The 15,165-nt window shown below is 45.8% G+C and overlaps 1 protein-coding gene across 1 annotated transcript in view; it reads right to left on the bottom strand.

Annotated features, from left to right (window-relative positions):
• LOC129702563 (suppressor of tumorigenicity 14 protein-like) overlaps positions 1-15,165 on the bottom strand; it is an 85,813-nt gene that overhangs the window by 6,046 nt on the left and 64,602 nt on the right. Inside the window, exons 17-18 of the mRNA XM_055644340.1 lie at positions 8,891-9,162; positions 6,274-6,410 (exon numbers count right to left, since the gene is read on the bottom strand). Coding sequence (XP_055500315.1) covers positions 6,274-6,410; positions 8,891-9,162 — 409 coding nt within the window. The remainder of the gene's footprint in view (positions 1-6,273; positions 6,411-8,890; positions 9,163-15,165) is intronic.

Below are 15,165 nucleotides of genomic sequence, written 5' to 3'. Positions count from 1 at the left end.
CATCCATCCACTCCGGGCCCGTAAGGTGAGCTTTCAGGTGGCCTTGAGACGGTGGTGGAACCGCTCCACCAACCCATTCGACTGGGGATGGTATGCTGTCGAATTGTGGAGCTGCGTCCGCAGCAGGCGGGCCATCGCAGACCACAGCTCGGATGTGAACTGGACGCCCCTGTCCAAAGTGAAATCGATGGGAACCCCGAAGTGGGCAATCCAATTTGCCACAAGGGCCCCGAGTGCATGACTGGGAGGAAGTGACCACAAGGGGGATGGCCTCCGGCCTCCGGCCACCACGTAAACCAATCTACCATCATCAGTAGATGCGACACACCCCGGGATGGCTGCAATGGCCCCACGATGTCCACGTGCACGTGGTCAAACCGCCAATGTGGAACTGAGAAATCCTGTATCGGTGCATGGATGTGCTGATGTATCTTGGATGACTGGCACGGGATGCACGCCCATGCCCATGTGACCGACCTGCTTCTGCAGACCGTGCCAGATGAACCTTGTCGCCACCGTGGATTGATGGGTGGGCCAGACCGTGGATCACCTCGAACACATGATGGCGCCAGACCACCGGGACAACCAGCCGCAGCTGTCCTGTGGACACGTTGCATAAAGCACCCGAGGGACCCAACGGCACATCCTCCAGCACCAATCCAGGGATCGCAGTGCGGTAAGCTGCCACTTCCTCGTCCGTCAGCTGTGCTGCTGCCAAGGCGGAGTAGTCTATCCCGATGGCTGGGCTGAGCATGGCTGCTATCGCCGGACGGGACAAGGTGTCTGCCACCAGGTTGCATTTACCAGCTATGTGCCGGACATCGGTGGTGTATTCGGATATGGCCGTCAGCTGGCACGGCTGGTGGGTGGATCAAGGATCCGAGACCTTGGCGAACGCGAATGTGAGGGGCGTATGGTCCGTGAAGGCCACAAACTGCCAGCCCTCCAAGAAGTACCGGAAATGCCGCACCGCGAGATGTAAGGTGTTGACTCCCGGTCAAAGGCACTGTCGCGACAATCCGCTGTATTCAGCTGTCAGCTGAAGAAGGCGAGAGACCGCCATTAACCGTCGAAGCACTGCTCCAGGACCCCGCTGCTGACCGCGGAGCCCAACGCATCCACGGTAGGAGCTGTGGGGGCGTCTGTTCGCGGGTGCACCAGCATGACCGCCCGAGCCAGGGCATCCTTTGCCCCTTCGAACGCTGCCACAGCGAACACGTCCCAATGGACCTCCCACCGCTTGCCAGACAGTAGCTGGAACAGCAGCCACATCACATCAGCCACCGCCAGCACGAACTGGTGACAGAAAGTTACTATGCCCACGAACTCCTGAAGTCCTCGCACCGTGGAAGGCCGCGGGAACTGGCATATGACCTCAACCCTGTCCGGCAGAGGCACTGCTCCTAGAAATTCAATGGCCCGGAGGCCGACCTGGCACTTACAGAGGTTGACCACCAGGTCATGCTCGCTAAGGCTCTGGCACAACAAACGAAGGTGGGCGCAATGTTCCTGCTGCGTGCGACTTGGCACCAGGATGTCGTAGAAGTAAATAAAGATGATATCCAATTCCAGACCCATGGCGTCCAGGAGGCGCTGGCAAGCCTGTGCAGCGTTCTTGAGGCTGAAGGGCAACCACAGGACTTCAAACAACCCAAACGAGGTGATGATCATAGTTTTAGGGACGTCCTCCCATCGCACGGGGATTTGGTGGTACCCGCGGACTAAGTCAATCTTGGAGAAAAAAACGTAGCCACGGCAAGGTGGGTTATGAAGTCCTGAATGTGGGGAATCGTGTACCGGTTAGCAGTCGTAGCCTCATTAAGGTGGAAATAGTCCCCACAAGGTCGCCAGCCCCCAGAAGCCTTTGGCACCATGTGAAGCGGGGAGGCCCATGGGCTGTTGGAGTGACGGATGGCCTCCAAGTTGTGAAACTCTGCTTTGACAATCTGAAGCTTGTTGGGGGCAAGCCTGTGGGTGCGGGCTTGGAGCAGTGGGACCGAGGTGAGGATGTGGTGGTGCTCGACCCCGTGTTTCGGGCTGAACCTGGGCGTCGACGTTGTCTACCGCTGCCACCGGGTTGCTGTTCGAAGGTGCGGGCGCAGTAGGGCGCAAGGCAATCGCCTCCATGGACGAGTTGCTGGCCCTTCACAACACTATGAACTCTTGTGCCGAGCAGCGGCTGGGCCACATCTGCGACAACACGTGACGTGCCGCACACTCCATGCGGCTCGGCCCGAAGATCTGGAGCAGCAGCTCCTTGAGGCCTACATACTTCCCAGCCGCCGGAGGATTATCGAGGTATGGCATGATCCGACCGGCCGTCTCCTGGTTGAGAGCGCTTACCACGTAATGGTACCGGGTCTCATCAACCGTTACGCCTTGGTCGTGGAACTGCAACTCGACCTGATGGAACCATACCCCTGGCTGCGAGGTCCAAAAGGTAGGCAGCTTCAGGGCGACCACATTGAGCTCGGTCTCGTAGGCAGTGGTGCGTTGAGCAAGGTGCATTTGTTCGGAAAATTTCTTCAGGATTCCACTCCTGGTCGTCGGGGTCACCAGTGTAGCGGGGACTCACAGGAGTCCAGCCAAGAATGAGATGAACACCAATTTGTGAGAACGAAAATGTATTTAATAACTATCACCATGCTGCTCCCTCTCCAAACACGTGAACGGGCATTACCCGACATTAAATACCCAGGGACAGACCGTATCACCAAATGCCTCCCACTCCGAGATGCTCAACCCCTCCCTCCTGAGTTGTGGGTTCGCTATGCCCATGTCTAGCCACCAGGCACCGCCACAGATTCCTCTAATATCCAGAAGTTCATCGATCGCTGAATCTTTTCAATACCTGACCCTCCACGGCACTTCAAGTGAGGATTCCCAGTAATTCATTGCCCTGTGAAAGACATTTCTTCACCTTAGGGCAGCACAGTGGCAGAATTGTTGCCAAACTGCGCCAAAGATCCGGGTTTAATCCTGACTATGGGTGCTGTTTGTACAGAGTTTGCATTTTCTCCCTGTGACCACGTGGCTTTCCTCCGGGTGCTCCGGTTTCCTCCCACAAACAAAGAAGTGCAGGTTTGTAGGTTAATTGGCTTTGGTAAATTGCTCCTAGTATGTCGGATAGAACTGGTGTATGTGTGATCAATGATTGGCGCAGACTCGGTGGGCTGAAGTGCTATTTCCATGCTGAACTAAACACCGTTCCTAACGACCTACTCATTATAATAATGTTATCCCTGGTTCAAGATTCTGCAGCAAGTGGAAACACCTCCCCTGTGTCTGCACAGTTGAAGCTTCCATGAATGCTTCACTGAGATCAGTTTTTTTGCCTAAAAATCTAGCGCTTGGAGGGCCACTCCACTCAATCTCTTCTCATAGAACAGACCCAATTTCCCAGCAATCTGGCTGTACACAGTTGTGAGGTCTCACCAAGGCCCTATAGATCTGTAGTAAGATCAACTTACCCTTATACTCAAAGCTTCTTGCAACGTATTTGAGTTGACACATCTGCAGGAAGTATTTTTAAATACTTGTGTAAATGGTGAACAGCATGCAGAACAGCTATGATGTAAAAAAATGTTAACTCCCGTTCTGTGGTAAAACTGTAATATCTTCCTTGGTCTAAATTAACAGCTTCCTTCCTAAGTTTCCCAGTTTCATATACTTGCCAACACTAGGAAAATGTTCAATAATCAGGGGGGGAAAAAACTGCCTTGTTTTCTTTCTTCATTCAAGACAGAAAGGGAGGTCAGATAAAACAAATAGTTCTTAAATATATCCAATAATGTATAATATATAAAAAAATCACATCATGTCCCTCTCCCTGATTTCACCAGGGAGAGGGACATGAAGGATAGTGAGTTCAGGGATGGGGTTGATTATCCGGTTCATGTAGGTATGAAGTTATTACATCAATGTTGATATCTTATACAATATTGGATATATTTAAGAGATATATTTTATATACATAGAATAAGTATAAGAATTACACTTATAGAATAATGAATTTAGGATGATTGATTCAATGGCACCATTCTGTTCATGTTTAATTTTTTTAAACAGTCTTGATTAATTGACAAATTTACATTATTGGTTGTGTTCTCCAGTGTCTTTGGTTGCACAACGGACTTTGGGTTTCTTTTGCACTTGTATCGTGGTTATTAATTTATAGATTTTTTGTTTATTATATATGTGTATTGTGTTTATAGGCCTGTTAAGCTGCTCCAATTAAGAATCTAATTATCAGTACATATGCCATTTAAACATTCTTGACTCTTTGATGTGAAAGACATCCTAAAATAAATATTTAGTGGCTGATTTCACCAGGGACAGGGACATGGAGGATAGTGAGTGCAGGGATGGGGTTGTTGATTATCCGGACCTTGTAGGTATGAAGTTGATGGAGGTATTAGATGTGTTGGAACACACAAAGGTGGATAAATCCTCAGGGCTGGAGGAAATCCATTTGAAATTGCAATGGGAAACGAAGGAGAGTGCTGGTGCTCTGACAGAGGTATTGCATCTTTGTTAGCTGCAGGTGAGGTACCACAAGACTGAAGGATAGCTAATGTTGTGCCTTTATATGAGAAGGGCAGCAGGGGTAAGCCAGGTAAGTACAGACCACTGAGCCTCACATCAGAGGTAGTGAAATGACCAGGTATGTCCCTTTGGATTAGGGATCATCAGCAAGGCTTTATGAGGGGGAACTCCTCACTCACTACTATAATTGAGCTGTTTGAGAAACTAACGAAGGAGAGTGCCGAAGGCAAGACAGTAGCAGTTGACTATATGAACATTAGTAAGGCACTTGAGAAGTACATGGTCCATAAGGTTAAGGCTGGTCCATGAGGTTAAGACAGGGAAACCAAGGTGAGCTAGCAAATTGGATCCACAATTGACTTGAAGTCTGTGACCACTGGTGTATCAGAGGGATCAATGCAATTTATCATGTATATTATTTACTTGTAAGTTAAGTAACTTTGCGGATGATGTGAAAATTGGTGGTATTGTGGACAGCAAGGAAGATTGTCTAATGCTACAACAGGATATAGATCAGATGGGAAATTGGACGGAGCTTTGGCAATTTTATCCAGCCAAGGTAGCATCTCTAGAGAAAAAGGATGGGTGACGTTTTGGGTCGGGACTATTCTTCAGGCTTTATGCAAGGTGATGAATTTTGTAAAGTCTACCAGGGTAGGACATAGATAGTGAGTGATAAGGCACTAAGGAATATTGATGGACAGAGAGTACAAGTGGCAATACAGCACATGCATGCTTGTGTTCAGAGGTTCTGGAGTTTAAGGTGGGTTTAAGTGAGAGGGGAAACATTTAGTAGGAAGCTGAAGGACAACTTCTCCCCCCACAGAGCGTGGTGCATGTTTGGAACGAGCTGCCAAAGGAGGTGGTTAAGGCAGGTACTATAACAACTTTTAAAATACATTTGGACAGGTACATGGATGGAAAGGTTTGGAAGGATATGAGCCAAACACGGGCAGGTGGGACTAGCTTGGATAGGGCATCTATCCAAGCTAGGGCATCTATCCAAGGGCATGAACGAGTTGGGCCAAAGGGGCCGTGTTGTATGAATCTATAACCATTCTTTGACCTTCCTCCTTTGCATCTGCTCAACTACAACTTTACCGTATCCTTTCGTGGGCTGGTTGCATTAAAACAAATAGTTTCTCTTGTTCAACCGACATTCTCCTCCCATTTGCTTTTTGTCTATTAAGACTCTTCTTAAGCCCTTCAATTTTACTGATCATCTGTGCTAATATCTCATGTTCTGTCCCAGTACCAAGCCCTGTTCAATATCCTGAAATGCATCTTGGTAAAGTTTTGCAACGCAAGCTAAAACTGTAGATTTTCACAGTTTTTTAGTTTTTGTTTTAGAGATACAGCATGGAAACAGGCCCTTCGGCCCACTCAGTCCACACCGACTAGCGATCCCCGCACATTAACACACGCTTCCACAGAGTAAGGACAATTTACACTTATACCAAGTATACAAACCCAAGCCAATTAACCTACAAACCTGTACATCTTTGGTGTGTGGAAGGAAACCGAAGATCTCGTAGAAAACCCACGTGGTCATGGGGAGAACATACAAACTCCATACAGACAGCACCCGTAGTTGGGATTGAACACGGATCTCCGGCGCTGCAAGCGCGGTAAGGCAGCAACTCTACTGCTGCGCCACTGTTGTTAGAAGATTGTGGGCAGTACAATTAGCAACTGTATCCATCATTATGAACACATCCTTTTACATACCTCACATGCATCAACTTCGCCAGTGAGGTACCCTGCACACATCATTCGTGACGTTAGTATATTTCCCATAAAGTTATTGCATGTTGTTTGATTAATGATTCTAACTTCACCTTTTTGAAGGATTACAGGGAGATGACCTGAAAAATAAAAAACATGTATTTTCTCTCAGCAGCAGCAATAAACCATTCTTTTCAAACATGGACATTTTCCAGTAATAGACTACATATACAATGTGCAATTTATAATATATATTTTTACAGATCACAACTGTACTTGTTGATCCTGATGCTTAATGTAGGGCAAGAGATATTTAGTATTCATTGCCTGTGCAAAACCACAATTATATTTGTCTCTTATCCAGTGCTATTTGTGGCATTATGTACCAGTGCAGTGTACTGGCACCTCTAAAATCTTAAGATTTTCTTTTTTTAATGATTATACAAAGATTACTGATGTTTCAAAAATAAAATTGATTAAATAAGTCAGGCGGTCATGTCCTTAAACATCTTATGCAGGTTATACAGTAGACAATGCTCCATAATAGGAGCATCACACAGAAGTGGTGAATCTCTGGAACTCTCTGCCACAGAGGGTAGTTGAGGCCAGTTCATTGGCTATATTTAAGAGGGGTTCATGTGGCCCTTGTGGCTAAGGGGATCAGGGGGTATGGAGAGAAGGCAGGTACGGGATACTGAGTTGGATGATCAGCCATGATCATATTGAATGGCGGTGCAGGCTCGAAGGGCCGAATGGCCTACTCCTGCACCTAATTTCTATGTTTCTATGTTTCTATAGACACGAATAGCAAAGAATGATATGTGTTTTGGCACCTGTCCACAAAAAAAGCCTTAGTCTTATTGCTTAAAACTATCTTAGAACCATCATCCAACTGTGTCGATTAACTGCGTCGATCAAGTGGGCAAATGGGACTAGCTTAGAGAGGGCATCTTGATCAGCATGGACAAGTTGCACCAAAGGGCCTGTTTTCGTGCTGTAAGACTATCATTCTGCATCGGAATGGTATCCAATAGCAGCATCGGGGCCATGAAACAAACAATAGTAGAGATGGTCTGTATAGAGTAGATGTGGGGAGGATGTTTTCAATAGTTGGGGAATCTGGATGCAAAGGGCACATCCTCAGAATAAAAGGACATCACTTTAGAATGTTGAGGAGAATCTGTGGAACTCATTGGCACAGATGGCGGTGGATGCCAAGTCATTTGGGTATTTTTTAAAGTGGAGATTGATAGGTTCTTGATTAGTAAGGGCATCAAAGGTTACGGGGAGAAGAGTGAAAAATGGAGTTAAGTGGGAAAAATAGATCAGTCTTAGAATAGTGGAGAAGACTCGATGGGTTGAATGACCTAATTCTGCTCCTATGTCTCATGATGAGCACAAGAATGAGGAAAGGAAAAGTATTGTATCTACACGGTGGGAATAATGTCGTTTTGTGACTTTTCTAATGACTTTTCTAATTCGGGTGCATTAATTTTATTCTTTAACAACATTTTACTTTCTGGGCTTGGCCGTTGTTGGGTCAAGCCATGTGTAGGAAGGAACTGCAGCTGTTGGTTTACACCAAAGATATGGGTGATTAATATACTTGATATATGGAAGGGTACAAAGAGCATGTAAGGCGTGAAAAGGACCGATGAAAGCAGACATGTTTGATGTTCATCATGTTCGATGAAACCAGACCTTTGAGTCAATAATGTTGGAATTGAACACTAAATTTGTGCGTCTACTCACACCTTCAGTTTTTTCATTTCTGGCCTTTGTCCAACAAACTGCATATCAAACCCCCCCTCACCCATGTTTATCAATTACCTGCCATGCTTTGTCCTGCCCCTCATCTCTTCCAGGTTTCTTTCCCCTTCCCCCCACCACCATCAGTCTGAAGAAGGGTCCCAATCCGAAACATCACCTATCCACGTTCTGTGGAGATGCTTTCTGACCCACTGAGTTACTCCAGCACTCTGTGTGTTTTTTGTAAACTGGATCCCACAGTTCCATTGGGCTTGACAAGAAAAGAAAGGTCATTGCTTGTGTTTTGCTGTTGGTTCAGTGAGGGTAATGTTCTGCCTCCACTTCGGACTCACAGTCATCCAAGGAGAACCCAGGCTTCATGTCGTGTTCTTCCAGCCAGTCTACATCCTCACTGCCATGCAAAGTTTGGCCAACTAAAGACACCACAGCCCTGCCTTTGTGCAGCTGGTGGATGGCAAAGGGACCCCATTATTGGTATTGGTTTATTGTTGGCACATGTAACGAGATACAGTGATACAGCATGCTATCCAGCCATTACATTATATAGCTGAGTATAACAATTACAACAGGTAGTGCAAGGAGAAAAATAACCACAGTGCATAATGCAGTGTTACTTCATTTAACGTTATAATGTGCAAGGTCCGAATGAGGCAGGTTGGAAGATGGGGCTAAACCTTAGCTTATGGGAGTAAAGTTCAGTAGATTGATAACTGTATGAAACGATTGATAACATTAGCTTTTACAATGATTATTTTATTTGTAAATGTAATCAGATCACAATTGATATTATAAATCAATAAATGCAACAAAAATTATCTCTTGGAATTAGTTTGAAGTATAACTAACTAACCGCCTTCTTGTAGTAAGCCCCAGCCAGTGACATAACATCTCTGGTTTGCTGGGAAGACGTGCAATGGTGAAGGAAGACACACGGGCTGGATGAAACTGGTGTATTTAACAGAAGACGAAAGTTCAAGCAATGCAATGTCATAATCCATCGTGACATTGTCAAATTGTTCATGGATTATCAGCCGTTTTATGAGTCGCCTTTCCACATCATCGTCAGTAAAGCCGAGAGAGTGTGCTCCAATGTACACTCTCCATAACTGTCGGTCAGAGTACCTGTCAGGGAAAACAATATGCTCACAGTATCTTCATTGCAATAAGCTCTCTAGGCAACACTGAAGCACGACTGGATATCTTCCATTTTTATTAATGTTAATATTTCATGTGCTTTGTGATAATATTAGGACATTTAGAATAAAATATGGAAGGAAAAATACATTGGTTCATTCTCAACCATGGTTCATTTTCAAGTAGCATATTGGTGGTTGTTCAAGACACTGGTGAGACCATACCTGGAGTACTATGTCCAATTTTGGTCACCCTGCTACAGCATAGAAACATAGAAACATAGAAATTAGGTGCAGGAGTAGGCCATTCGGCCCTTCGAGCCTGCACCGCCATTCAATATGATCATGGCTGATCATCCAACTCAGTATCCTCCAATGCATAGATCATATGTCCCCCGTACCTGCCTTCTCTCCATACCCCCTGATCCCCTTAGCCACAAGGGCACATCTAACTCCCTCTTAAATATAGCCAATGAACTGGCCTCAACTACCCTCTGTGGCAGAGAGTTCCAGAGATTCATAGCATAGATGCCATTAAACTGGAACGGGTGCAGAGAAGATTTATGAGGATATTGCCAAGATTTGAAGGCCTGAGCTATATGGAGAGGTTGGGCAGGCTAGGACTTTATTCCTTGGAGCGCAGGACGATGAGGAGTGATCTTATTGAGTTGTATAAAATCATGAGGGAAATAGGGTGAATGCAGTCATTTACCCCAGGTAGGCGCATCAAAAACTAGAGGGCATAGGCTTAAGGTGAAAGGAGAAAGATTTAATAGGAATCTGAGGAGCAACATATTCACACAGATGTTGGGTATATGGAAGTAATTGAGGCATGTACTTTAACAGTGTTTAAAAGACAGGCATATGGATAAGAAAGGTTTAGTGGGAAAATGGGATTAGCTTAGATGGGGCATCTTGGTCGGGCCGGTCCGTCTGACTGACTTATAACTCTGACTCACTGACGGAGTTAGGACCCAGTGGAGTAGACATTATCATGCATGTATTTAGCAATAAGATGCTTAATGCTATTAAATCTTTCCCCTCTCATCTCAAAGTCCTGGAAACATGCTGGTAAATCTTCACTGCACACTTCCCAGCTCAACAACATCCTTCCTAAAGCAAGGTGACCAAAACTGAACACAACACTCCAAATGCGGCTTCACCAACACAAGTTCATGTCATATGTATAGACAATAGATAATAGGTGCAGGAGTAGGCCATTCGGCCCTACGAGCCAGCACCGCCATTCAATGTCATCATGGCTGATCATCCACAATCAGTACCCCGTTCCTGCCTTCTCCCCTATCCCTTGACTCTGCTATCTTTAAGAGCTCTGTCTAGCTCACTTTCTTGAAAGCATCCAGAGAACCAGCCTTCACCACCCTCCTCCACCTGAGGCAGAGAATTCCACAGACTCACAACTCTCTGTGTGAAAAGATTTTTCCTCATCTCCGTTCTAAATGGCTTACCCCTTATTCTTAAACTGAGGCCACTGGTTCTGGACTCCCCCAACATCGGGAACATGTTTTCTGCCTCTGTGTCCAAACCCTTAATAATCTTATATCTTTCAATAAGATATCCTCTCATCCTTCTAAATTCCAGGGTATACAAGCCCAGCTGCTCCATTCTGGCAACATATGACAGTCCTGCCATCCCGGGAATTAACCTTGTCAACATACACTACAATCCCTCAATAGCAAGAATGTCCTTCCTCAAATTGGGAATCCAAAACTGCACACAATACTCCAGGCGTGGTCTCACTAGGGCCCTGTATAACTGCAGAAGGACCTTTTTGCTCGAATACTCATCTTGTTATGAAGGCCAACATGCCATTTGCTTTCTTCACTGCTTGCTGTACCTGCATGCTTACTTTTATTGACTGATGAGCAAGGACCCCCAGATCCCGTTGTACTTCCCCTTTTCCCAACTTGACTCCATTTAGATAATAATCTGCCTTCCTGTTTTTTCCACCAAAGTGGATAACCTCACACATATCCATATTAAACTGCATCTTCCCACTCACCCAACCTGTCCAAGTCACCCTGCATCTCATAGCATCCTCTTCACAGTTCACATTGCCACCCAGCTTTGTGTCATCTGCAAATTTTGCCACGTCCACGTCACACCAGTGGCTAGAAGCTCAGCAGACCACAGCCCCATGATGCCAAAGTCACCAGGCCAACAATCGGAGCACTCCTCTCTGGCAACCCCCGGTAAGGATTCGCGCGCTCCGCGATGGAAAAGTCCACGTTGCGCCTGCTGCTGAAGCTCCGGGCCCGACTCCGGGGAAGGCCGCTCCAATCCAGGCTGTTAGGCCATGAGGGAGGCGACATGGAAAAAAGTTGCCTCTGTGTCGAGGAGGCGACCGAAAAGTGGTTTCCCCCTTTTCCCCCCAACCATCCCCTACACAAGACGTACCGAGAGACACCTAAACTAACATTTGGACACACCAAAAAAACCAAATAAAGTCAAAATAATGAACATGCTGCTGGCAGAGCAGCCGACCCAACCGACCAAGGTGGATAACCTCACACTTATCCACTTAAAACTGCATCTGCAAGTGACTACTCCACTAGTCACTGCCTGCCATTCTGAAAGGGACCCGTTAATCCCGACTCTTTGTTTCCTGTCTGCCAACCACTTCTCTATCCATGTCAGCACAATTTTGCCCACTAATCTCCTATGTGGGACCTTATCAAATGCTTTCTGAAAGTCCAGGTACACTACATCTACTGGCTCTCCTTTGTCCATTTTCCTAGTTACATCCTCATAAAATTCCAGAAGATTAGTCAAGCATGATTTCCCCTTCTTAAATCCATGCTGCCTCGGACTGATCCTGCCTATCCAAATATGCTGTTATTTCATCTTTTATAATTGACTCCAGCATCTTCCCCACCACCGATGTCAGGCTAACTGGTCTATAATTCCCTGTTTTCTCTCTCCCACCTTTCGTAAAAAGTGGGATAACATTAGCTCCCCAATCCACAGGAATTAATCCTGAATCTATAGAACATTGGAAAATGATCACCAATGCATCCACAATTTCTAGAGCCACTTCCTCAAGTACCCTGGGATACAGACCACCAGGCCCTGGGGATTTATCAGCCTTCAGTCCCATCAGTCTACCCAACACCATTTCCTGTCTAATGTGAATTTCCTTCAGTTCCTCCGTCACCCCAGATCCTCTGGCCTCTCGTACATAAGGGAGATTGTTTGTGTCCTCCTTAGTGAAGACGGATCCAAAGTACCTGTTCAACTCATCTGCCATTACCTTGTTCCCCATAATAAATTCACCCTTTTCAGTCTTCAAGGGTCCAACTTTGGTCTTAACTATTTTTTTCTTCTTCACATACCTAAAAAAGCTTTTACTATCCTCCTTTATATTCTTGGCTAGCTTACCTTCGTACCTCATCTTTTCTCACTATATTGCCTGTTTAGATATCTTCTGTTGCTCTTTAAAAGTTGCCCAATCCTCTGGCTTCCCGCTCATCTTTGCTATGTTATACTTCTCCTTTATTTTTATACTGTCTCTGACTTCCCTTGTCAGCCAAGGTCAACCCTTACTCCCCTTGGAATCTTTCTTCCTCTTTGGAATGAACTGATCCTGCACCTTCTGTATTGTTTTCAGAAATACCTGCCATTGTTGCTCCACTGTCCTCCCTGCTACGGTATCTTTCCAGTCAACTTTGACCAGCTCCTCCCTCATGGCTCCATAGTCCCCTTTCGGCCCATCAAGTATACTCTGCCATTCAATTATGGCTGATCAATCATTCATCAACCACATACTCCTGCCATCTCCCTGTAACCTTCGACACCCGTACTCATCAAGAATCTGTCAATATTTCCCTTAAAAGTATCCGATGACTTGGTCTCCACAGCCGTCTGTGGCAATGAATTCCACAGATTCACTGCCCTCTGACTACATAAATTCTTCCTTATTAAAAGTACATCCTTATTCTGAGCCTAAGCTCTCTGGTTCTAGACCCTTCCCACTAGTGGAAAAATTCTCTCCACATCTATGTCCAGGCATTTCACTATTCGGTAAGTTTTCAGAATACTGTACAGGCCTAGTGCCATCAAATGCACATCCAAGATTCAAGAGATTCAAGATACATTTAATTGTCACATGTGCCAGATGGCACAGTGAAATGAAATTCCCATACAGCCATACAATAAAAATAAAGAACACAACACACTATAGAATTTGACATAAAACATCCCCACACAGCAGAATCAAAGTTTACCACTGTGTGGGAAGGCACCAAAGTCAGTCTCTTCCTCCACTGTTCCCCGTGGTCAGAGCCTCCCCAAGCCCTCCTCAGTTGCAGCTACGGGCAGCCCGATGTCCAGGACCGCTCGCCGGGGTGATACAAGTCCGACGTCGGGGCTGCGGGACGTCCTCAGCGGCGTGGACACCGCTGAGGACACTGAATCCTACTCATTCACTCAACTTCCTCCAATGCCAGCACATGCTTCCTCAGATATGGGGCCCAAAACTGCTCACAATACTCCAAATGTGGTCTGATTAGTGTCTTATAAACCCTCAGCATTACATTCCGACTTTTATATTCTAGTCCTCTCGAAATAAATGCTAACATTGCATTTGCTTTCCTTACTACCAATTCAACTTGCAAATTAACCTTTTAGGAATCCTGCACCAGTACTCCCAAGTCCTATGCACATCCAATTTCTGAATTCTCTCCCCTTTTAGAAAGTAGTCTACACCTTTATTCCTATTACCAGCTTTACTGCACGCATTACCACACTGTATTCCATCTACCACTTCTCGGCCCACTCTCCCAACCTGCCCAAGTCCTTCTACAGAGCCCCCGCTTTCTCTACACTACCTGCCCCTTCATCTATCTTTGAATCATCTACAAAGTTGGTCACAAAGCCTTCAATTCCCTTATCCAAATCATTGATATAAAATGTGAAGTGTAGTGGCCCCATCACCGACCTTGCAGAACACCACTAATCATTGGCAGCCAACCACAAAAAGTCTCCTTTATTTCCACTCTCTGTCTTCTGCCATTCAGCCAACCTTCTATCCCTGCCGGTATCTTACCTCTGATACCAAGGGCTCTCATCATGTTTAGCAGCCTCACATGCAGCACCTTATCAAGGGCTTTCTGAAAATCCAGGTAAACAACATCCACTGACTCTCCTTTGTCTATCCTGCTATTAACCTCCTCAAAAAATTCCAACAGATTTGTCCGGTAAGTTCTCCCCTCCACTAAGCCATGCTAACTGTGGCCTACTTTATCATGTGCTTCTAAGTACTCGGAAACCTCACCCTTTATAATACTACCAACCACTGAAGTCAGGCTGGCTATAGTTTCCCTCTCTAGCCTATTACATAATTATGTAATTAAACATGATTACAATCAAGCAGTCCACAGTCCACATGATGAAGGGAATAACATTTAGTGCAAGATAAAGTCCGATTAAAGATAGTCCGAGGGTCTCCAATAAAGTAGATGGTATGTCAGGACTGCACTTTAGTTGTTGATAGGGTGGTTCAGTTGCCTGATCACAGCTTGAAAGACACCGTCCCTGAATATGGAGGTATGCATTTTCACAGTTATGTATCTCTTGCCTGATGGGAGAGGTGTGAAACTCATCCTTGATTATGCTGGTGGTCTTGCCGAGGCAGCGTGAAGTGTAGACGGAGTGAATGGAAGGGAGGTTGCAGTAAACAAAATGTGAGCAATAATGAACCAAATTCCTCACCCACTTCTTGTACGTAAATACTCACTCCCCTTATTTACTGACCACTAGATGGCAGAGTTATCCATAGCAGAGACAGTGAACGAGGGAGATGCAAAGAACAGCAGATGCTGGGTTAAAAAAATAAATCACAAAGTGCTGGAGTAGGCCAGGGGTAACTCAGTGGGCCAGGCAGCATCTGTGGAGAACATGGATAGGTGACGTTTTGGGTCAATACCCATCTTCAGAGTGAGAATATGTAGGAAGGAACTGCAGATGCTGCTTT

The sequence above is a fragment of the Leucoraja erinacea genome, chromosome 13 (genome assembly GCF_028641065.1).
Source record: "Leucoraja erinacea ecotype New England chromosome 13, Leri_hhj_1, whole genome shotgun sequence".
NCBI classification, from domain to species: domain Eukaryota; kingdom Metazoa; phylum Chordata; class Chondrichthyes; order Rajiformes; family Rajidae; genus Leucoraja; species Leucoraja erinaceus.
The sequence above is the reverse complement of the archived record's forward strand: the minus strand, read 5'-3'. Positions and strand labels throughout refer to the sequence as shown.